Source organism: Orcinus orca, chromosome 10 (genome assembly GCF_937001465.1).
Source record: "Orcinus orca chromosome 10, mOrcOrc1.1, whole genome shotgun sequence".
Taxonomy (NCBI): domain Eukaryota; kingdom Metazoa; phylum Chordata; class Mammalia; order Artiodactyla; family Delphinidae; genus Orcinus; species Orcinus orca.
The window spans coordinates 64,872,598-64,898,475 of record NC_064568.1 but is presented as its reverse complement, the minus strand read 5'-3'; the positions used below and the strand labels follow the sequence as shown (position 1 = coordinate 64,898,475).

At 39.4% G+C, this 25,878-nt stretch overlaps 1 protein-coding gene across 3 annotated transcripts in view; it reads left to right on the top strand.

Annotated features, from left to right (window-relative positions):
- Positions 1-14,302, top strand: part of LRRC1 (leucine rich repeat containing 1) — a 172,036-nt gene extending 157,734 nt beyond the window's left edge. The window contains exons 12-14 of one of the 3 annotated variants that reach the window (XR_007479816.1): positions 1,983-2,075; positions 4,592-4,638; positions 13,673-14,302. Coding sequence is in view for 2 of the 3 variants with exons in the window: in XM_049716243.1 (XP_049572200.1) it covers positions 1,983-2,061 (79 nt within the window). In the remaining variant the exon portion in view is untranslated. The remainder of the gene's footprint in view (positions 1-1,982; positions 2,076-4,591; positions 4,639-13,672) is intronic. The other 2 variants (XM_049716243.1, XM_049716242.1) reach the window with 2 other exon arrangements.
- The last annotated feature ends 11,576 nt before the right edge of the window (positions 14,303-25,878 follow it).

Sequence of the window (25,878 nt, the reverse complement as noted above, 5' to 3'; positions counted from 1 at the left end):
CGCCCCACCCTCCAACCCCCAGGCATTATCATTGAGTACAGAGCATCCTTTATACTTACTAACTCAATCTTTAAACCAACACAATAAGATACTTCTTAGGAAGTGAGGAAACTGAGACACCAAGAGGTGAAAGACCTTGTCAAGGTCACACAGCTAGCAGGTGTGAAGACTAGGATTTGGAACTAGACAGTCTGGATTTGAAGCCCAGGATCTTGGGCAGGAAGTTTTCTGAGAAGTGTGTGGCAGGGGTAAGGGCCAAGGTGTGTATATGGTGCTGGACCTGGGCTGGAGGTAACAGAGCTAGGTGACTGTCTCTTACTAAGTCCTAGGAAGTCAGTACCCTGGGTGTTTGTGGCTTTCTTGAGAAGTCTACTCAGCTTTGAATATTTTCTACTTCCAAGACAAGAGGAAGATGATGCCTATAGGATCCCTAAAGGCACTTGTTGCCTTGAGTCTTTAAAAAAATTCTTCATGTGGTAATATTTTAAAGCAGATCGGCCATGACTACATGATATAAAGAGCCCTAATTTAAAAGAATGCTCGAGCACATGGGACACCTGTCTTTCCTCAATGTCCATGCTGCCACTAGAGTTTTGATGGATGGATTGATTAAGTTGATAGTTTTCTCCTTTTATTTTATTATTATTTTTTAAAAATTGAAGTGTAGTTGATTTATAATATTGTGTTAATTTCAGGTGTACCACAAAGTGATTCAGATATATATATATATATATATATATATATATATATGTTCTTTTTCAGACTCTTTTCCATTATAGGTTCTTATAAGGTATTGAATATAATTCCCTGTGCTATACAGTAGGTTCTTGTTGGTTATCTACTTTATATATAGTAGTGTGTATTTGTGAATCCCAAATTCCAAATTTATCCCTCCCCCACCCTCTTTCCCCTTTGGTAACTGTAAGTTTGTTTTCTATGTCTGTGTGTCTGTTTCTGTTTTGTAAATAAGTTCATTTGTACCATTTTTTAAGATTCCACATATAAGTGATATCATATGATATTTGTCTTTCTCTGTCTGACTTACTTCACCTAGTATGATAATCTCTAGGTCCATCTATGTTGCTGCAAATGGCATTATTTCCTTTTTGTTTATGGCTGAGTAATATTCCATTGTATGTATGTGCCACGTCTTCTTTATCCATTCCTTTGTTGATGGCCATTTAGGTTGCTTCCATGTCTTGGCTATTGTGAATAGTGCTGCTATGAACATTGGGGTGCATGTATCTTTTCAGATTAGAGTTTTCGTCTTTTCTGGATATATGGCCAGGAGTGAGATTGCTGTGTAAGTTGCTAGTGTCATGGTGGGGGTATTTTGAGTGGCCATAGTTTATCAAAGTAAGAAGCAGAATTTAGGGAAGAAAGTAAGCTGAGGACTTACTAAGGCTGACAAAGTCTATATTTTCTCTCAGTCACAAACCTGGATAAATAATAAAATGTTAGGTTGATAAGTAACAATAATTTCTTTTTTAAAAGTCCTTGTCGAATATGTTTATGTATGACTGATTCACTTTGTTATAAAGCAGAAACTAACACACCATTGTAAAGCAATTATACCCCAATAAAGATGTTAAAAAAAAAAAAGAAAAAAAAAAAAAAAAAGTCCTTGTCGAGTAACTTGTCGAGTAACTGAAGCACAATTTTGACAACCTTTGGCAATTCACCTTTGGAATGCATTTTCTGTCTGCTTTGGTCCTTGGAAGTAGCAGAGGATTTGAATTTATGACCTTCCTCACTGTGCTTTACTGAATGAGTCATTCCTGGTGGGGCGGGGGTGGGGTGGGGGTTTGGGGGCGTTGGTCATGCCAGTTGTCTTCATTAAATCTGGAGAAAGTCACCATCTCCATGGCTCTGGGGATTAGATTCTGCCATAGTGAGGTGAATGGAGGGTCCTGTGGATAAAATTTAAAATTCAAAACAAGAAGTAATAAAAGGGACGTGATGAGTTACTTTTTGCCCCACAGGAAGGAACTGTCTCAGATCTTGGCTGACCTGATTCTGCTGATGACTCAGCTCCGAAGGGCACCTCATTCCGGAAAGTGAATCAAGTAATGACGGTAAGTTATATATGTAACAGAGAGAGAGGGCTCCCTGGTGCTGTATTTAAGCCAATGTTTTGTCACTCCTTCTGTCTGTGATTCCTCAGATATGACATTAGGTCAGCGTAGGGAAATGAGCTTTTCTGATGAGGATGTGATCACCAGGTTAACTTGTTTTGCCTTGATTGTGCCATTTTGAAGATCAAGTTCTTGAACTTCCCAGACTTTGAATTAAAGAAACATTCAATTTCAGGTTAGCCTTGGGGGTTCCAATGCTGTGACACGACTTCTATTGAAAAATATAAACATCACACCATGTGTGTGACATTAGTATTTTCATGGCTTTGTTTGTAGGTTACATGTGTGTTACATGTTGATGTCTGTAATGACACTAGACCCAGCTCTGCTTCTAGTCATGATCCATTGATATTAATGCATTTTCCCTGTCTTACTGAACTCACTTAGGATCAAAGTTCTAGAATTTTACTGTTAGTCTATAACACTTGTAAACTGGGGACAGAACTGAGCTTTAAGGATCAACCAACCTACTAGGCAGCATGTAATCTTCTATATGACAAAATTAAACAGAATATATTCTTTAAATATTCTTTATTGTATTTCTGTGTTCTGCAGAATTTTGGGGGATAAGGCACTGATATTAATGAACAATTTTATTTATATATTGTGTGGATCTGTAAATTATTTAAATGCACTGTGATATTATTCGATAATGCGCATCATAAAACATATACAAACTTATGATTTTTAAAAAGGATGAGGTAAACAAATATAAATTGAAGCTCTGATCTTTTCTTCTTGCCTATCCTGGGGTACATGCTCTCTACTTGGACTCCTTTGCAGAGGTTCACAGACTTACAAGTAGATCCACCTTTTGCATAGCTATGTAAATAGAAACAAAAAACCGATATCATCATTCTGGAAGGAACTTCTCAGAGTCTGCTTGTCCAGCTTGTTTTTTAGGCACAATTATGAGGTTATTTCTAAGGTGAAAACTAATTCGACAGTTCTCAAAGTTCTAAATTTTCAAGGAACTAGCTCAGTCGTGTAGGAGTCGAGTTATCCCAAATAAGTGGAAAAACCTCAATGGGTGACATCACCCTCTGATTCATGCCTCCTCTGTGTGTCCTTCGATCTCCATGGAATCAAAATTCACTTGAGAGACAGTGGTGCCCAGGACCTGGGAAAAATACATCTCCATCCAGGATCCCTGCTCTGTGGCCTGAGTCACAGGCACACAAAACCATGTGGTGGTTAAGGACCCATGTGATACCAAGGTCGGAACCTACTCACGGGAGTAACTTCATTTGTTTCATCTCTGGAAGCCCCTATAAGGCCACTTCTAACTGACAGAATGGAAGGGTACATTCAATTTTTCTTCTTCCATGGTAGTTTGCAGAATGGAAGGGTACATTCAATTTTTCTTCTTCCATGGTAGTTTGCAGAATGGAAGGGTACATTCAATTTTTCTTCTTCCATGGTAGTTTGCAACCAAGCAGAGAATATCTTGTTCAAATGAGAAAGGGTAGGGCATTTATTTGAATCAATATTGAGAGCCAGAGAAGAAACTCATCTGTGTCTAATATTTCCATTTGCTAGTGGTGTGTCTAAGCCTCATTACCATAGCTTCTGAGAGCTTTCACCCAGACTTGGATGGGGTTGGGTTCCTCTGGAACGCCATCTCTGCTGGGATGGCCCTCCTTTGGCATCTTTCTCTTCTCCAAGGCTGTTCACGTCTCACTTATCCAGGGAGAATGTTTCTTGATTCCACATTTTTAAAGTCCAGCTCAGAAAATTTCACAGTGTTTTCAAAGATGTCATTTCATTTGATCTTCATAATCCTCCAAGGTGGCTAGACTAGGTTGTTGGTGTCCCCATTTTATGGATAAAGAAACAGTCTCAGGGAGGTTAAATGACCTTTAGTGAGTGGCAGAGCTAGAATGAGAACGCTGGTCTTCTGACTTCTACCCCAAACAAAAGATAAGAAAAATTATAGCGTAGGAAGTGTATTTTATTATTGCATTAAGCATATCCCAATGAATTCTGGTGTATATTTTATTATATCCCAATATAAATACCTTGGCTGCACCTGTATTCCCTCCTCCCAGCAGAACTAATTATCTTAGTGCTAGAAATTGATTATAAGGAAACGAAGTGTTCAGTGACATCTTAAGAAGGCCCCATTGATTGATTGATTGATTGAAGTGTAGTTGATTTCAAGTGTACAGTTATATATATATATATGTACATATATATATTCTTTTTCTGATTCATTTCCATTATAGGTTATTATAAGATATTGAGTATAGTTTCCTGTGCTGTACAGTAGGACATTGTTGTTTATTTTATATAAAGTAGAGTGTATATGTTAATCTCAAACTCCTAGTTTATCCCTCCCCCCTTTTCCCTTTTGGTAACCATATGTTTGTTTTCTATGTCTGTGAGTCTGTTTCTGTTTTGTAAATAAGTTCATTTCTATGCCAACATCTTCTTTATCATGCATCCTTTTGAATTAGAGTTTTCTCCAGATATATGCTCAGGAGTGGGATTGCTGGATCATATGGTAACTATGTTTTTAGTTTTTTAAGGAACCTCCATACTATCCTCCATGATGGCTGCATCAGTTTACGTTCCTACCAGCAGTGTCGGCGGGTTTCCTTTTCTCCATACCCTCTCCAGCATTTATTATTTGTAGACTTAAAAAAAATAATACTATCATATTTGCATTTTATGGTTCATTTTTTAATTGAACTGTAGTTAATTTACAATGTTGTGTTAGTTTTTGGTATACAGAGAAGTGATTAAGTTATACATATATATTTTCCCTTTTAGATTCTTTTGCATTATAGTTTATTACAAGATACTGAATGTATTTTGTAGACTTTTTGATGATGGCCATTCTGACTGGTGTGAGGTGATACCTCATTGCAGTTTTGATTTGCATAAGAAGCCCCCTTTTAAATGAAACTCTTGAATTCAGTGTTGCCTTGGAAATGTGTTCTTCACTTCCGGGGACATTTAACTGCCTTGTAGAGGGACCAGAATTTACATTCTCGCCATGGGCTGTCACAGAGATAAAGCTGGCAGCTTAAGAGAGCAGCCAGCTAAGTGAGGTGTGTTAGTCACCAAACAGCTTAAAAGTTCTTGGATCACTTTTCTCTACTTTATTGTTCAGTTTTTGTTTGGGGAAAGTGAACGGTCTACCCTCTTGCTTCCTAACTCAAGATTCCTCCAGCTCTGGCTACTTCGGTGTTTGCCTCTTGGTACCTGGAGCTGCCTCTTTACATTTTGCCTCTTTTTCTCCATCTACTCCCAGGTTTCTGTCTTACTATCTTTCTCTCTCCTTTTATTTCCCTTTGCTTCTTTCTCATTTTCTCTCATATTATCTGTCACTTTGATTTTCTATAAACACATAAGTATCACTAACAGATTACAGATTCTTATAAATGATGAGGGGAAATTTAGAACAGTTTTCTTTGAGAATTTTCAGATTATTCTCTGTGTGTGTATGTGTGACTAAAATTTAGTTTATTTATTGACATGTTATTTTCTTAATCCTAATCCCTAAATGGATCACTGAAATACACTGGAGTCTTGCTCACAGCCACTCTCTTGCATAAGTGCCGCGATGGGATCCTTTCCAGAAAACTCTGCCATTCTAGATCAGATACATTTGCATAGGTAGTATTAGAATCTTGCAAAAACATGCTCCTTCTGAAATGTGACTGCAGGGGAGACGGAGGCCAGCAGGTGTCAGGCTCACCCAGTAGAGGATCTGAGAATGTTTTCTTGTGTTTTTTTTTTTAAGGTAGTTTGCTTTTTTTGAATGAACTTTTGAAGGACCAAAGTTAGGCTCTTGTTGGTCTTAAAGCAAACTGTGGGTTGGTTGAAAGAGAAAGGAGATCATTTCAAGCCTGTATCACCACATATCCAAAGTGGTATGCTGATTATCATTTAATAGGTGATTCATTTTATTTTCACTTGCCAGGTGATTGATTCATGATAGAGAAGAGAGGTCCCATAGCTGTGCCTTTGGATCCATACAGCAGTGTCCTAGCCCCCGGAGTTTTGGAGTTAGTCATCATCTACACCAACCACACACCCACCCACCCTATTTTCAGATGAGGAGAGAAGGATCTAGAAAAGATTTGTTTAAAGACTCACAGGAAGAGGATCAGTCAGGATGAAAATCAAGAGTCAGAGTAGGCGAGTCTTCAACAAGCTTGAATGATGATAAGGCATTATTGGAGTCCAGAGCTTGGGACCATGATATTGACCTTGGGGGTTCTCTGGACTCCAGGCTCTGTTCTCAGTGTCGTCATGTTCAGATCAAGGGGGCAAGAGAAACATCAGACTGGAGAGGGCTGTCCAAACCTGCGCTTGTTCACAAGTGATGACCCTCAGGGTAATCCCCATAGCAACGAGGATGAGCATGATTATGCTGGAGGAGGAAAGCAAGTCTAGAAATGGCCTGTTTGAGGGGGGCTGTTAGGCAGTCAGCTCCCAATGTTTCTTCTCCTCAGGCACCCCAGCTGTTTGAGAGGGGCCTGGGGAGGTTGCTGTTTACATCATCACCTGGAAAGCACTTCTTGTTGGTCTGTGGTTTTAACTGACTAGCAAGCCAGAAATCACTGTGGTTCACTTCTTCTAGTTCCTGAAGATGTCTGAAGTGAAGGACACTCTGCCATTTGCTGGGGGTTCCCTGAACCTGAGCAGACCGCAGAGCTGTGGGCCCAGCTCTGACCCAGGGCCAGACGCCGATGGTGGCTTTTACAAAGGAGAGTGCTTGCCAGCCTTGCTGATGTAACTGGCTCAACAGACATGGGAAGCAGCTCAAGGTAGCCTCCCTAAGAGCGACTCTCCCTGTGTTTCCAAAGTCATGTAGGAATGTCAAATACTTTTTGTTTAAATGTTTGTTTGTTAAATGGAACTGCTCTACAGAGCAGAGGATACAGATAACTTTGAAAGAGGCTGCTAGGTAAGGCCCTAGTCTAGCCAGTTAGTACCAGCTTGGTGTACACGGAGTGTACTGCCTGGATCTTTCTTCAAGGAAGAGCTTGCCGGCCAGCTGTGGGGAGTGCAGTGAGCAGACAGTCCGAACTTGTCACGTGTCCTTGTGTGTCTGCCTCGGCGGCAGAGATGCTTTGCCCTGTCTCCCTCTGTTCAAACAGCCCCCTTCCAGTGACTGACATGGCGAAAGGGATGAAAGCCTCGCTGGCCATCTCCTCCCAACCAGCTCTAATGGGCCCCGCTCGCTGAAGCTCCTAGCTAGGAGTTGAAGTTCCCTTTTCCCTTCGCCCAATCCAGCTTTGTGTCCCTTATCCTTCACAGCTGTTGATCCCCAATCCATCTTGCATCTGTTTTTGGGAAACCCAACCTGCAACAGTTAGCCTATCTCTGACTTGGAAAACATTATGGCCCCATAAAGTAAATGCCTAAAAGTCTTTTGTGATCATTTAATTTTTAATACTATTTACATAAGAAAGGAAAGGATTATTTGCACAAAATCGCAGAAAGAAAAAAAAACATAGTTATTGTGTACTAATACCATAAAAATAGTCAGTTATTATAAATTGACTCTCAACACAGCCCACTTAAACACTTTTTACCATGGGAGGAGAAGGTTCCTGAATTCTTGATGTATAAGATGCCACATACTCTGAAGGTTTGCACACCCAGTTTTTTAAAATTTGATTAATGAGTTGCCCTAAATGTCTTCACATATTTCTAGTTGTGCTTTGTGGCTTCATCCACCTTTGGAGCTAGTCTCAAAATACCACAGCATTGCCTCAACCTTGTTGGGGGTGGGGTCAGGCAGATGGGGAAGGGGGCAGGAGAGGAGGAATGAATTGGGTCGGGAGGGTGTCTCTAAGGCAGCAGGCTCCACTCTACAGCCCTTGCAACTTTGTTTCCAGAGTTGGCTGGATCTGTACTTGATCCTTTAATTACCTAATTGGGTGGTATGGAATCTAACCGCTTCGATCAGGAAAAGAAAAAATCTGAAGGAGTAAGTTCCCTCACCTTGAAGGTGCTGCACAGGTTATAAGTAGAGGTCATGAGCCATGTTCATGGTATTGGGAAATTTATTTTTGAGTTGATCATGTGCTAGATATAGTCTAAAAAGTAATATGCATATACCACAAATTGGGTTACGTGAAATCTGAAAAATTTCTAATTTAAAAGGTACAGAGCTATAAAGCAACAATTCTGCCCAAGTCATATTTAGAACTGCTTTTAATATGATACTGTGGGGTGATATCCTTGTTCACACAGGGGCGGGATTGTGCCTGTGTGTTAGGACTTAGATACCATCATGTTCTTATCTATATTTCAGGAAGCATTCTTATTAGAACATAGAAGAAAGCAAGTTATATTAAAAAAGATTGAAACATAAGTCCATTTTCAGTATTGAAGAATAATGAAACCCCAAAATATGTATCTTGGAAAATTTAGTGAGAGTAGATAGTTAAAAAGAAAAGAAAAGAAAACAGATGACCAGGAAGAGTTAGTTTTTGTTTCTGGAAATAGGCACTTTTTCTAATAATATATGTATATATTTCTGTCATGAAAATATGATTTAGGGTTCTCTCAGTAAGTTGTTAAAGCTATTTTGCTTGCTCTGATATGCTTCTCATAAAAATTTCAACGAAATAAAAAGAAGAAAAAGTGACAAACTTCCTACAAAATGGAAATGTCCTTTTTCTCAGTGATGATTTAAAATATTCAAAAATATTTTCTCACAAAGCCACTGATGGAATTGTCTCAGAAATATACATTTTAAATTCTGATACATTTCTGGTGTGTTTAACCCCAAATAGGGTGGTATGTTTAGCCCAAGTGGTGCTGTTTCATGTTTATTCAACTTGGCAGTGCCAACATTTCCTTAGCTGGACATTAGGTTATTAAAGCATCTCTTAAACAAAATAGACTGGCTTCAAAATGAGTGACTCCACCACGGGTTGGCTGGCTTCTTTGCTGGGTCCATACTATAGAAATCAGAAAACATTTCCTCCCAGCTGGCCTGTCTAGAACATTCCCCCCGCTTTCTCATTTCACTCTCTGACCTTTAAAGTGTTTCAGAGGGGCACCCTTCTGGCTTCTTTACTCTGCCATCACTGTTCCTCTCTGCTGGTCTTTGCGTTCTTCCATTCCATCATTTCTGGGGTTTTATTTGCCTTTCTGTATGAATGTTACTTTTGTTTTTTTAATCTACTGGAAAGCCTTCTTATCATGGTCACTTAAAAGCACTGGTGGCACTTTTCAGAGGTCTTGATTGTACTTAATCCACCTTTCAACTGCCAGTATTTTAGACGTAAAATGAATGTTATTGATCGGCTTTAGGCTCTCTGAAAGATAGTAGGGCAGAGAGAAAAATGACAGAAGTTTGTGCAATTACCACATCACAGGAAAATGTTCTTGCTGGGTCACCTGGGGATGTCTAGGCCAGTTTGGAGTTTTTCTTTTCATTGCTTTTCATTTGTTTAATGCTTTGAGTAGCAATGCTCAGAACTTTTAAATTCCCGTTAAAAAATGTCCTCATTTTGTCATAAAACTTCAATTAAACCTCTTAATTTATTTTTCTAGATATATTACACTAATGTTCAGAGGAGTCATAAAGAAACTGTAAAGAGACCTCAGTCCTCTATATTTGCCATCTCCTTGATAGCGTTCATCAGACATTGTGACTCTCTTCCTAGCAGTAAAATATTGATGTTAAGAAAGAGAATATCACCTGAGAGCCCAAAGAAGCAACATTCTCTTGGGCTTAATTGTCAACTATTTGAACTGTAAGAACAAAACTCAGGGTATGAATGTAACACCTGGAAAGGTCATCATGACCCACTTCAGCACCCACTCCGTGGGTACCTGTCAGTGCGTGACATTGTCCTGGAACCAAGAACTCTCCCTCCCCCCCATGTATGTATGCATACATATGTGTGTTATCTGTATGGACACATGGCTTCATGTGTCCCCTCCCCACCCCACCCCAAGTGGCCTCTAATTATTATCCTCATTTAGTTGTTGTTTTTTTTAAGATTTATTTTATTTATTTTTGGCTGCGTTGGGTCTTAGTTGCAACACACAGGATCTTTCATTGAGGCACGCGGGCTCTTTGTTGCAGCACATGGACTTCTGTCTAGTAGTAGCGTGAGGGTTTTTCTCTTCTCTAGTTGTGGTGCATGGGCTCTGTAGTTTGCGGCACGCAGGCTCTCTAGTTGAGGTTCACGAGCTCAGTAGTTGTGGCATGTGGGCCTATTTTCCTGCAGCATGTGGGATCTTAGTTCCCTGACCAGGGGTCAAACCCATGTCCCCTGCATTGCAAGGAGGATTCATTACCACTGGACCACCAGGGAAGTCCCCTCATATAGTTTTAAGCTCATATTATTCCAGATTTGGCCAGTAGAGCCCCTTCAAGATGGCTCCTTGTGCCTGGGTCATATTTCCATGATTCTTTGGAGCACATTTTTACCTTCTGGTGTAACAGAATGTTTCAGGCTCATCTTGTAGCTCCAGGATCACCCTTCCCCAGCCCGGCTTTCAGCCACTTCTCCAAGGACCCTGGTTCCTTGTTGTGGGGAGTGGTATTAGAGATCAAGTTCTGCACCTCACCTGTCCTCATTGTTCCTGGAAAGAGCCAAGAAATATACAAGTGCACCCACATGTATAAGTACACATGCACACAAGCACGGGGTCTACACATATACATGGGCACATGTACCTGCACAGACACATACATATACACACACACCCACACACATAATTATGCGTGCACACATGCATATGTTCTACACACGGGCACATGTACATGCATATATATGTACATGCATATACACACACACACGTATTTTAGGTATCATGTGTCTATGCCAGTATCTCCAATTCCAGTTTACCTTTTCTTGCCTTCTCCCATCCCACATTTACGTGTCCCTCCTTTCCCAGTGAGAATCCTGGCTTCCCGAAACATCAGCATACTGACTCATCTGCTCAATCCCGTGTTACATCTGAGATAGTATCAGAATACCTTCACCCACATGTACTACAAAAAATAACCTGCTAAAAAGAGTTCAGGATCTTTCCAGTTCTCCCATCTCCCTGCCCTGCCCGAGATGGAGGACAAGCAGGGCATGTGGTCAAAACTTATAAATTATTCAAATTAGGTTTCCCCCTACATTGTGGTTATAATTATTTATAATGATTAATTATAAATATTATCAATTGTAATTAATAGATTAGGTAACCAACTTAATTATTTCTGTTTTATTTTTCCCCTGTAATTTTTTTGTAAAGAGAAGTAGATATATGTATGTTTTCTTAGTTCCCTTCCTCTTCTTTCTTTCTTTCTTTTTTTTTTTTTTTTTTTGTGGTACGCGGGCCTCTCACTGTTGTGGCCTCTCCCGTTGCGGAGCAGAGGCTTCGGACACGCAGGCTCAGCGGCCATGGCTCACGGGCCCAGCCGCTCCGCGGCATGTGGGATCTTCCTGGACCGGGGCACGAACCCGTGTCCCCTGCATCGGCAGGCGGGCTCTCAACCACTGCGCCACCAGGGAAGCCCTCCTCTTCTTTCTTAAACAAAAGTACGGGATATGATGTTTTGTGCTTCGATTTTTCACTTACGAGAGCTTTTGGACCTCATCTCGCATCACTTCCTAGAGAGTTTCCTCTTTCGTTTCTAGGAGGGGATAGTATTTGTTGTGTGTCTGTGCCAGAGTTTATTCAACCATTTCCTGTGCTTGGACATTTAAGCAGTTTCCAATATTTTGCAGTTACAAATAATGCTGCAATGAATAAACGTGTGCATATATACTTTTATATTTTTGGAGGATTAGCTTCAAGATAAATTCCTAGAGGTGGGACTGCTGGGTTCAAGGGGAGATGAATATATAATTTTGTTAGCTATGGCCAAATTCTCTTCCATGGGGTTTGTATCATATTGCATTCCCAAGCATAACATACAAAAGTGGGTTTGATGGAGTGGATGGGGGAGGGGGTCATGGGATCACTTTTTGAAAAGCATAGGCTTAGAGGAATGGGACGCATACATGGGATGTGTACTCGAGGCAGAGACGTGTGCAAGGTGATAGTTATATTATTTTGATGAGGACAAAAGGAAACGCAGGCTTTCCACTACATACAAAACATGAGAGTCACTCAAAGAGCCAGAAGTTTACCACCAGGGTCGTTGGAAGCAAATCCACTTTTTGTAATCTTTCTATCCTTTGGATGCTATTCACAGTTGTTTAGACATGAGATCCTCAGACCTTATAGTCTTATTATTGTTCAGGAAGAGAGGACTCTGAACGACTTATTTTTGTGATAAAACCTCATTTAGGCCACAATGATAGGAAGGATGCTCTGATTTCCTGAGGTTAGAAATGAGATTAAATAAGTAAGTACACTTGTTTAATATGTATTTTACGTTGGACATATTAACATTACTTCATACATGGCCTCCTACCATCTGCAAATTAGTAATTCTGAAATGTTCTTTCAAAACCAGGGGTCTAAATGGCTGAGCGTGGAAACAATGATTGGTGCATCTCTCTACCAAGCTTTGCCTTTGTGTATTTGTCTGTAGTGTGCACAGTATATAAGAAACACTTGCTTCCATTTTCTGTGACTGATTAACTGAATCTTCTCATCCAGATTAGTTTCCAACTGTCTGTTCCTTTGTTTCACAGAATATAGTCTACTGTGATTCTAATCTCTGTTATGCATGTTCTTTATGAATAAAATTCCAGGCACACAGGCGTATATGTACACATTTTACTATGAGATAGTAAAATCTCAGTGTAGGGGGACCTCATCCCAGTGTGACTTTATGGTTCCCACTCTTTGCAGTTTTAAACTTTTATGTGAACCTGGCATTCTGGATGGGTCATAGCATATATAACAGCCATAGGATAGCTAAACTGGGGGAGGCTTGTTGACAAGGATTTGAATATCTGCCCTCTGGCTTTTTCTTGTCCGTATTTCATAACAAAAAACTAACAAGGATTCATTTTGGTGAAATCTGCCTACTAAATGATGCTTTTACATAATACATTCATCAATTAGCATTTGGATTTTGATTAAACCATTTTGCAAGTAATTTCACCCATTATGCAAGTAATTTCACTTTGGTGGCAGTTAAAAGTATATTTTGAAAGGAAAAATATGTTTTGTCATTGAGTACTTTGAGGCTCTCTTCAGTGTATCAAAATCTATGCAAATTGTAATATGGCCTTTCAACGTACAGGTGAACCCTTGTGATCCCAGCATTTACTACCATATGATACATGAAATAACCCACACATCAAAATTGTCAATAAAATAGCAAAGTCAGACTGACATTCTTGAAGTGTGTAACACTGTTATTTGCTTTTCTATCCCTAATTGGATCCATTGTCTCCTTTTTCCCGTTCTACTGCTTAAAACGTTTGCCTCGTTGTTTTATTCATGCTTCAGTCACATCTTTGTCGGCAATTACATTTATTTGATTGCTTATCTTCCATGATGATTCCTGGCATTTGGCTCGTCTTTTTTTGTTTAGCCTCCTTCCTTTTGAAATCCCTACATCTCATTTGTCAGCAACCTCTGATTATCTCAATTATCTCAAGGGACCTGGAATTATTCTGACGTGTCCTTCTACTTCAGATGAGGACCCTGACCTGGGATCTCAAGACCCAGGTGACTTCAGGATGGAGGATGGAGCCGCTGGATGTGTCTTCCCCTATTCAGATGTTTGAATAAAGCTTTTTACTTGTCTTCCTCTCCTAGAAAAACAATTGAATATTTTGCCACTTATATTTTTCTAATATTGTACTTGAGTCATGCTGCCTTAATCATAGTTTAACAAGTTGTTAGAAATTGTTTTAAACAGGACAAAGTAAATCCAACTCCATAGAGATTGTCTTTCATTTGCAAATATTAGAATTTGAGTTAAAAATCATATAACTTGAAGCCGTCTACATAAAATGAAGTTGTTGGTATATTAAAAGTGTCCTTCTTTTCAAGTACATTTTATTTTAGTGTATTTTATAAAAACTCCATAGTCAGTGACTCGAAAGTAACCATGAATGTATTTTTCGTTCCTTATATTTTACTGGAAAAAAGTGGTTAAAGTAATTGTATAGATTTTTACCTTATTCTTTGGTGTCCTGTGTAACTAATTATTTGCTTTAGGTACAAATGACCTACTTGCTAAAGACTGTTCATTTTCTGCTGGAATAAAATACCTTTTCAATTTAGTGATTAACTTGGGATGAACATGCATTTGTTTGGGGGGAGAGAGTAAGTAATAATAATTTAATTCATTATGTGTAGTTTTTTCTTTTAAGGCATTTTCCTTTAGGTTAATTTCCTCCAAGGTTAATTCATACATGGAATCATATCTTTTATTAACCTTCAACAGAACAAGTCTCTCCTCCTAAAATAGTGCTCTATCCTTGAGTAAATGCTCCTATTCTTTATAATACTTTAATTAGAATTTTTAGAAAACAGTGCCTTTTCCTCAAATGAAAGGCCCAGACAGCACTGGATGGCAGAGTGGGTTCAACGATAAATGACGTCAAGTCTAACACCTCTGCAATTCTCTTTGCCTTTTCCTTATAGTCACAAGAAGGCTGCCATCAATCTAGCCATCTTATCTACTATCAAGGCAGGAAGAAAGGGAAAGGACCTGCCTTTAGCTTATAAGAAATAGATACAGGAGGATTTATAACTTGAAAATAGAAATGTCATAACTTTTCTACTTGGAGTCATATTTTACTTTTCAAATTACTTATCTGAAAGGCTATAAAATATTTTTATTACATTATTATTTAGCATATATTCATTTAAGAAATACTGTGCACCAACTATGTGCCAGACAGTATTTTAAAAGTTGAGACTATAAACTCTAATAAAGCAGAGATTTTGCCTTCAAGGACCCTCTGGAGTCATCCAGAAGAAGTGCAAGAAAACAGACAAATACAGTTCTGTGTGATAAACTATACAGCGTAGCACTGCCAAGGACAGGATTAGAGTGCGGAGTTGCTAAGTGATACTTGGAACAGGTGAGATGTGGCCCGGAATCTGGAGTATGAAGATAGGGTGACCAGTAAAAGCGAGAGGAGGAAATAGAGGGTGTCCAGGCATCAGAACAGCATGTGCCAAGGCCCAGAGGTGATGGGGTTCACAGTTCACTCAAGAGCCACAAATAATTCTCCATGTCTGGATCACAGGCATGAGGGATGGAAATCTAGGCAAACACTTCACTTTTTTCAGGACTTTGGTCTTCATCCTATCCTTGGTAATTATACTATTGTCTTTTAGTTTCACCTGATTCTCATTCCTTAGAACCTAGTCCCAGGTTCCACTATCCTGGGACCCCTGGGCTAACAAGCCAACTACTTTCTTGTATTAACACTGGAATTCAATAGAAGCTGTATATTGGTGGTCTGCTGGCCTAATTGGACCTATGGATGTGATTAGTGCTGTGTTTGTATTTTTTTTTCTTTTCTTGTACAGCATAAAAAAATTGAATTAGTTTCCCACATTTAAAAATGAGGAGATTTCATAGAAGAATCCAGTTTCTCTAGAAAAATGCGAAGATCTGGAAATACCAGGCCCGTATTCTCCTATAGGAACAATAGCCTGGAGCTGAGTAAGGACCGGCAGTGTCCAGTTCGCCATGGCCCTCATTTTGGTTGTTTCACAAGTGCCCACTTGACTAATTTAAGGTTGGCTGGTTCCTGAAAGCATTTATATTTGCGACCTCTACTACAGTACATGCACTATTTATATAGAGAGGGTTTGTGTTCTCCATATGTATGTGTATATATATATGTAAATATATATGTGTGTGTGTGTAGGTATGCATATATGTGTTATATATATGTGTGTATATAATGTATGTGTATATATATTAAGTGTGTGTATATGTGTGTGTGTATATATATATATACACATATATATCTTCTTGAGGAAACATTACTGGGTTAACTTGCACACTAGCAATTCTTGTCAAGGTACAGTGACATAATTTTCTTTCTACTGACACAAGCTTATCACATATCATTGAGTTTACACTGGCTACCAGCCTGCTTGAGTGAACAACCATGAAGCACCTCTTTATTATGAATCTCACTTCTAATTATCCTATACAATTTTTGTGCCTTGCAAAACGATTGCTATCTGGTAGACATTACAGTCTAAAAAAATCCCTCAGCAGGTTATGACAAAAAGAGCAAAATAAGACCATGAATCTTCAGACGTGATGTCTACTTGGCTTTTGTTAACCCATTTAGTTTCCTTGACCTGCAGTATCTTCTTTTGGCAAATAGCTGTAATGTCCCCAGCTCTGTCTACATGATGAGGTTTTCACTGATATTCAAGTGGGACGGTGTATGTCAACAGTACTGTGAGTAGCTGCTGAGGCCCTTCAGATGAAAGGGGCTGTTATTATCATTACTTGTCTTGGGGTCTTGATAAAAAGTTTTACCAGAAAGTGATATTGTTCTAAAAAAACTGTCCAACTTTAAACCTCTGTGACATCTTATAAAAAAAAAAGGATGCCAAAGAGTGGGACTCCATATGTATGGAGGCTTTGGGGACTGTGGCCAGTAGACAGAGTCTTCTACTATCTTCTAAATCTTCAAACCTGGTCGTCGACTAAGGTTTGAAGATTTTCTGCCTTATGTTTTGCTTAGATGGTGGATGAAATTTATTGAAACTATATGGCAGTGTTAGATTTCTAGAACAAAAAGAAAAGATAGAGATTATCTTGTCTAGTTCACTCATTTTAATGATGAAATTATTGGACCCCTGGCCCCCTAAACTCTCAATCCAGTGCCTGTGATATCACTTACAAGGCAGTATTTGATACCCACATGGGTTTACCTGAAATCTGTTTAATTTTGCTATTTTTAAAGGAAGGTAGAGACTCTTTTCTTCTGTGTCTTTTAAGGCTTATTTACCTTGTGAGTCAAATAGGGGAACCTCAATAAGTTATCATCTTGGATGGGTTCTGTGTCCTTTAAGGCTTATTTATCTTGTAAGTCAAATAGGGGAACCTCAATAAGTTATCATCTTGGACGGGTTGGGGGTCAATAGGACTGCTGATGAGATTTGGTTTTTCAGTGGTTGGAGGAAACAGGAGAACGATTGCTCTACAGCCTCAAATAGTCTGGGAAGTAGAACTCCCAAGCATGTCTTACTCTTTTGGTTGTTGAAGTCATAGGTCTTCAATCCTCCAAACACAAGAAGAATTTTCACAACTGAAAATCCGGCATGATTTTTCACACTGACAAGAAAACCTATTAGAGGTGAGTAAAACTGCGTATCACCTCCAAGAAATGTTCTCCATCTAAGAAGTTTTGGTAGCATTTTATCTGAAGCATATTTTCATTTTTGAAATTTTAACAATGCTAATTCGAAATGACATTGCCAGTTTAAAATGTTCTTATTAGAAACAATAAGCTTTGCTATAAGAGGCAAAGGGCCTTTGATAATGCTAGAACTGGATTATTATACTTTTATAGATTACTGTTGTAAACTACAACATATTATTAAGTGATTATATTTTTAATATTAGCTAATATTAACCCCAAAGATGAATTCTTTATATTTGTTTGTAGATTGCCAAGTCCTTTTCATTTTGTTTTTTGTCTTTCCCATCTTCTATTTCCCACTCTCCACCAGCCACATTATATCGTACACACCTTCCTAACTGATTTTCCTGCATTAGCTCTTTCTGTTGAATAGTGCCTATTGATAACCTGGTTAAGCTTTGAATCATATCTCCTGAATCCCCTTCCTGCTGAGTTTCCCTTAGTTTTGGTCAAGAGAGGAACTTGGGTGGAAATATAGAAATGGAAGTCCACCAGATCCGGGGATGAAAAGATGTAGAAGTGCCTGACGGGTACCAGCTTGTCCTCGCTGTCCTTCACTTTGTGGCCCTTTCATCTTCCAAACCACTGGATCTGCTAACAAACTATGGCCCCAGGTCCACCATCAGATGCTTGACTTCAGACCCACAGAGGCAGTGACTGCTAGGGGCCACAGCCCCCCTGTAACCACCGCGAGCTCTTCTTACAGCCCCACTTCAGAGGCTAACTGTGCTCAGCTTCGCAGGTCTTTCTTCAAGCTCTGTGTCTTGTCCAGTGGGGTCAGTGTACCCTGGAATCTGGCTAATGACTCTTCTGTCCTCTAAGTCTTCTAGACCTTTCTGCTCCTCCCACAATTGTGAAAACTTTAATTCCTATAGTAAATCCCTTGTTGCCATAACACTCATGGTGGCTTTGCTGGACTGATCTACCCCAGGCTCATCCCTTGCTTTTCCCAGAGCAAAATTCTTACAGTGGAAATGATCTGAACTGACCCTTCCTTTCCCCATTAATGCTTGACCATCAGCGTCTTGCTTTTAAAACTCCCACTGTACAGAATTCCGAAGTCCTTCTCCCTGGCCTACCTGCCCCCCACACCTACCTCCTTGGGAGTGTGAGGCCTCTGGTCTGACCAGTCACGCTAACACCGGAGGCTAAGATGGAGGGTAGAGCCCATCTCGATTCTGAGTCTCCTTCTGTCCCTTTTGAGCTGGGGCCTTGGGCAAATTATTCGACATTTACTGGGTGCAGCTTCCTCACTTGTAAAAGGGAGAGGATGGTCCCAGCTATCTTATGGAATTGGTGTGAGATGTCAGTACAAATGGAAACCAAAAGAAAGCTGGAGTAGCAATTTCCGTATTAGACAAAATAGACTTTAAAACAAAGACTATTACAAGAGACAAAGAAGGACACCATATAATGATCAAGGGATCAATCCAAGAAGAAGATATAACAATTGTAAATATTTATGCACCCAACATAGGAGCACCTCAATACATAAGGAAAATGCTAACAGCCATAAAAGGGGAAATTGACAGTAACACAATAATAGTAGGGGACTATAACACCCCACTTTCACCAATGGACATATCATCCAAAATGAAAATAAATAAGGAAACACAAGCTTTAAATGATACATTAAACAAGATGGACTTAATTGATATTTATTGGACATTCCATTGAAAAACAACAGAATACACATTATTCTCAAGTGCTCATGGAATATTCTCCAGGATAGATCATACCTTGGGTCACAAATCAAGCCTTGGTAAATTTAGGAAAATTGAAATCGTATCAAGTATCTTTTCCGACCACAACACTATGAGAGTAGATATCAATTACAGGAAAAAATCTGTAAGAAATATAAACACATGGAGGCTAAACAACACATTACTTAATAACCAAGAGATCACTGCAGAAATCAAAGAGGAAATCAAAAAACACCTAGAAACAAATGGCATTGAAAACACAATGACCCAAAACCTATGGGATGCAGCAAAAGCAGTTCTAAGAGGGAAGTTTATAGCTATACAAGGCTACCTTAAGAAACAAGAAACATCTCAAATAAACAACCTAACCTTACACCTAAAGCAATTAGAGAAAGAAGAACAAAAAACCCCCAAGTTAGCAGAAGGAAAGAAATCATAAAGATTAGATCAGAAATAAATGAAAAAGAAATGAAGGAAACAATAGCAAAGATCAATAAAACTAAAAGCTGGTTCTTTCAGAAGATAAACAAAATTGATAAACCATTAGCCAGACTTATCAAGAAAAGAAGGGAGAAGACTCAAGTCAATAGAATTAGAAATGAAAAAGGAGAAGTAACAAGTGACACTGCAGAAATACAAAGGATCATGAGAGATTACTACAAGCAACGATATGCCAATAAAATGGACAACCTGGAAGAAATGGACGAATTCTTAGAAATGCACAAACTTCCGAGGCTGAACCAGGAAGAAATAGAAAATATGAACAGACCAATCACAAGCACTGAAATTGAAACTGATTAAAAATCTTCCAACAAATAAAAGCCCAAGAGACCAGATGGCTTCACAGGCGAATTCTATCAAACGTTTAGAGAAGAGCTAACACCTATCCTTCTCAAACTCTTCCAAACTATAGCAGAGGGAGGAACACCCCCAAACTCATTCTACGAGGCCACCATCACTCTGATATCAAAACCAGACAAAGGTGTCACAAAGAAAGAAAACTACAGGCCAATATCACTGATGAACATAGATGCAAAAATCCTCAACACAATACCAGCAAACAGAATCCAACAGCACATTTAAAGAATCATACACTGTGATCAAGTGGGGTTTATCCCAGGAATGGAAGAATTCTTCAATATATGCAAATCAATCAATGTGATACACCATATTAACAAATTGAAGGAGTAAAACCATATGATTATCTCAAAGGATGCAGAGAAAGCTTTCAACAAAATTCAACACTCATTATGATAAAAACCCTCCAGAAAGTAGGCATAGAGGGAACTTTCCTCAATATAATAAAGGCCATATATGAAAAACCCACAGCCAACATTGTCCTCAATGGTGAAAAGCTGAAACCATTTCCACTAAGATCAGGAACAAGGCAAGGTTGCCCACTCTCACCACTATTATTCAACATAATTTTGGAAGTTATAGCCACAGAAATCAGAGAAGAAATGGAAATAAAAGGAATCCAAATTGGAAAAGAAGAAGTACACCTGTCACTGTTTGCAGATGACATGATACTATATAGAGAGAATCCTAAAGATTCTACTGGAAAACTACTAGAGCTAATCAATGAATTTGGTAAAGTAGCAGGATACAAAATTAATGTACAGAAATCTCTTGCATTCCTATACAATAAAGATGAAAAATCTGAAAGTGCAATTAAGAAAACACTCCCATTTACCATTGCAACAAAAAGAATAAAATGCCTAGGAATAAACCTACCTAAGGATACAAAAGACCTGTATGCAGAAAAATATAAGACACTGATGAAAGAAATTAAAGGTGATACAAATAGATGGAGAGATATACCATGTTCTTGGATTGGAAGAATGAAAATTGTGAAAATAACTCTACTACCCAAAGCAATATACAGATTCAATGCAATCCCTACCCAACTACCACTGGCATTTTTCACAGAACTAGAACAAAAATTTCACAATTTGTATGGAAACACAAAAGACCCCAAATAGCCAAAGCAATCTTGAGAAGGAAAAACGGAGCTAGAGGAATCAGGCTCCCTGATTTCAGACTGTACTACAAAGCTGCTGTAATCAAGACAATATGGTACTGGCACAAAAACAGAAATACAGATCAACGGTAAAGGATAGAAAGCCCAGAGATAAACCCACGCACATATGGTCACCTTATCTTTGATAAAGGAGGCAAGAATATACAGTGGAGAAAAGACAGCCTCTTCAATAAGTGGTGCTGGGAAAACTGGACAGCTACATGTAAAAGAATGAAATTAGAACACTCCCTAACACCATACACAAAAATAAACTCAAAATGAATTAAAGACCTAAATGTAAGGCCAGACACCATCAAACTCTTAGAGGAAAACATAGGCAGAACACTCTACGACATAAATCACAGCAAGGTCCTTTTTGACCCACCTCCTAGAGAAATGGAAATAAAACCAAAAATAAACAAATGGGACCGAATGAAACTTCAAAGCTTTTGCACAGCAAAGGAAACCATAAAACAAGACAAAAAGACAACCCTCAGGATGGGAGAAAATATTTGCAAATGAAGCAACTGACAAAGGATTAATCTCCAAAATATATAAGCAACTCATGCAGCTCAATATCAAAAACACAAACAGCCCAATCCAAATATGGGCAGAATAGTTACATAGACATTTCTCCAAAGAAGATATACAGATTGCAAACAGACACATGAAAGAATGCTCAACATCATTAATCATTAGAGAAATGCAAATCAAAACTACAATGAGATATCATCTCACACCGGTTAGAGTGGCCATCATCAAAAAATCTAGAAACAATAAATGCTGGAGAGGGTGTGGAGAAAAGGGAACCCTCTTGCACTGTTGGTGGGAATGTAAATTGATACAACCTCTATGGAGAACAGTATGGAGGTTCCTTAAAAAACTAAAAATAGAACTACCATACAACCCAGCAATCCAACTACTGGGCATATACCCTGAGAAAACCATAATTCAAAAAGAGTCATGTACCACAATGTTCATTGCAGCTCTATTTACAGTATCCAGGACATGGAAGCAACCTAAATGTCCATCAACAGATGAATGGATAAAGAAGATGTGGCACATATATACAATGGAATATTACTCAGCCATAAAAGGAACAAAACTGAGTTATTTGTAGTGAGGTAGATGGACCTAGAGACTGTCATACAGAGTGAAGTAAGTCAGAAAGAGAAAAACAAATACTGTATGCTAACACATACATATGGAATCTAAAAAAAAAAAAGAAAAAGAAAATGGTGAGAAGAACCTAGGGGCAAGACGGGAATAAAGATGCAGACCTACTAGAGAATGGGCTTGAGGATACGGGGCGGGGGGGGAAGGGTAAGCTGGGACAAAGTGAGAGAGTGGCATGGACATATATACGCTACCAAACGTAAAATAGATAGCTGGTGGGAAGTAGCCACATAGCACAGGGAGATCAGCTTGGTGCTTTGTGACCACCTAGATGGGTGGGATAGGCAGGGTGGGAGGGAGGGAGATGCAAGAGGGAAGAGATATGGGAACATATGTATAACTGATTCACTTTGTTATAAAGCAGAAACTGACACTCCGTTGTAAAGAAATTATACGCTAATAAAGATGTTAAAAAAATAAAAATAAAATAAAATTCCGGTGGGCAGGTATGGAGATCTGCTTGTCTTGTCGTCACCCAAGACAAGCCTCACATGGAAGTTCCCTTGCTTATTTAATCTGCCACCTGCCAGTCTGGAGTGTCTGACTCTTTCTCCTCGCCGTGAGTGTCAAGGCCAGTTGGTGAACCAACAGTCTGCCTCTCTGGGTATTTCCTGGTGGCTGGATCTCAAGGCAAGTGCCCTGCCTGACTGTGGGGTTTGTTCAGTCTGTCACGGGCTCCCCTTTGTATAATTCTGACCTATTTTCTCTGGAACAATTGGCATTTCATTTCAGGAGGACTTTCAATCTTATTTTTAAAAATCTAATCAAAATAAACAGAAGAGAAAACTCCATTTCTAGTAACCTTTTACTTGTCTATCACTTATGTCCATAGGGAAGCTTAAAGAATTTTCATCAGTACACTAAAAAGTAGATAGTTTGCTGTGCTGCAAAACTTTTCAATGCTCGACTCCAAATCTCCAGAACTGCTGAGACTTTCGTATTAAGAAATCATCTGGGGAAACTTCGCAACTCCTGTTTTCATGAAGAGGTCCTAGTGGGGATGAGGTTTACGCCTAACTCTTTTAAAATTTTGTTTCTGTATCTTGTGCCTGGGATCCAGCATTAGTTACAGAGTAAACAGTATTTTCCAAAGACTGACAGGGTCAGCTGCTCGGGGAATGTGGCTGGTGACCTCCCTGATGGATGGCCGTCCTGCAGGCTGCTTCCAAGTCAGTTGAAAGGTAAGCATTCTTTCTGTATAAGGGCACACTGCCTTGAAACGTGTTTCAGTTTCCACTGATAAAGCTGAAAGTATATCCTGGGTATATGCACGCTGTCAAAGGGCCCGGAGCCGTGACTTTGGGGGCAAAGTGATTTGTCATGTCCACACATGACAAAGCTGCTGGGGTTAGGGGAGAAGCGAGTGATGGTGTAAAATCTCATTGCTTTGCTTAGCTGCAAAGACACAGGAGAACTTAAATCCAGAACTCCTTTCTGACGTGAGAAACACACACTGGAATTCTAATATTCAAAAAGTAAAGGCTTTCATCTTTGAATCCTTTTTCCTGAAATCTTGTTAATCTTGGCTGTTGTCTTCACTCCTGAGACAGCAATGGTGTGTGTGTGTGTGTGTGTGTGTGTGTGTGTGTGAGAGAGAGAGAGAGAGAGAGAGAGAGAGAAAGAGAGACACTGAGTACTGGGAAGTGTATTTACTATTCAGAGGGCCTGCACATACAGCGTATATATTTTTGTATATATAAATATTTGTGTATATATAAATATCTGTGTATATGTAAATATAGTGTATATACTATATATGTGTGTGTGTATGTGTATATATATATATGTGTGTATATATATATATACTGTATAAATAAGGTATATTGTAGGTGCTGAGTATAGCACAGTTCAGAAAACGAAACTTGCTGGACTTGGATCCTGGGCTGATTCTTCCCAGCTTATGTGTTACAGGCTCTGGAGATAAGGATTTCGTTTCATATCAGAATCATTGCTCTTGTCAGTGTTGATTGGTGTTAGTGTTTGTTTTAAAAATCTCTCATTTTATTTTTCAATAAGTTTTGATAAAAGAATTGCATTTTTCAGTTGCACACATTAAAAAAGATAACACTTTTCAAAGTTCTCACAGCTCTCGCTTAATTGAAATATTTTCTAATGCTCCAAACAAATGCTCTACCATCAAAGGTGATTTTGTAAAGAAAATATTCTTTTCCTTCCGTTGACTAAAATGTGTTGCCTAGAATCATTTAAAAAATTGGCCCAGAACCAAAATAAGGGATCAAATAGTATCAGAAGTCAAAAATATCATATTCCAGTAGAAAAGGTTTGTGTTTCATTGAAGACTGGTAATTACAAAGGTACAAATTTGTTAAGCTGTCATTATCATAATTATCATATAATGATATTTTGGGGTTTGCTTTTGTGTCCACTTGGCAGCTTCCACTTATAAAAAATGTTTATTACATAGTGGCAAATTCAACTTTAAGAAATTCCTCTGTTGACATTATCTTTTCACAAGCTATGGGCATGTTCCTCTGGCCTGCAGAAGCCATAAAGGGGCTTACAAATGGTGACAGTGGGAGGTTAAAGTCTTTGGGTCTTTGCCTATTTGCCAGATGCACAGACAGACTGGAAGATAAGAGTCAGAAGGATTTTCTAGAATAAGAGTTCACAACTGCTGCCTGAGGGTTCACAGCGGCCAAAGCTGATAAACAGACTCAGGCAGGCATGCTGGGAAAAACCAGGGAATTCTGGGGGCCAGTCTCTGTGTTTTGTTTTTCACTGTCACTCCTCCCCCTCATCCCATTGGACCATCAAACAGAGCCTCCTAGAGACATAGGCATACATTTTGAACCAAAAGCAACACCAACAGATCCAAAGTTAGCTGTTTGAGTGAGATAAGTTCTCAGCGCTGGGTGTAGTAGGAATTGCATTTGGTGTTTGAGTGCCACAGGAAACACAGCCCTGGGGTGGGACGCGGGTGGTTCTTGGGACAGGATATGGCACCTGGAGGCATGTGCTGAGTGCAGTGTCCTGGATCACTACTAAATGGGTGTGGGGTTACATGGGCTTCTGACTTGACTGTGGAGAGCACGTAGGACCCATGTCTGGGAAATGCTGTGTAGAATGATAAGAAACCCATATAAAAGGTGTTCCTTGTCTCAGAAGAGGATCCTATCTTAATAAAAAGATATTTATCCTTGGCACATACAATGAGGACGATCTTCAGCTGTCTACACCATGCTCTGCAGACATGTCATTCTTTTTTTTTTTTTTTTTTTTTTTTTTTTTGCGGTACACAGGCCTCTCACCGTTGTGGCCTCTCCCGTTGCGGAGCACAGGCTCCGGACGCGCAGGCTCAGCGGCCATAGCTCACGGGCCTAGCCGCTCCGCGGCATGTGGGATCTTCCCGGACCGGGGCACGAACCCGTGTCCCCTGCATCAGCAGGCGGACTCTCAACCACTGCGCCACCAGGGAAGCCCCATGTCATTCTTTTAAAAAGAAGACAGCATTTGTTTTTCATGTCTCGTGGGTGTCTACCTACCTTGTGACGTTTCAGCAGCAGAGCATTTATCTGTGCTTTTGTTGTGGAGAT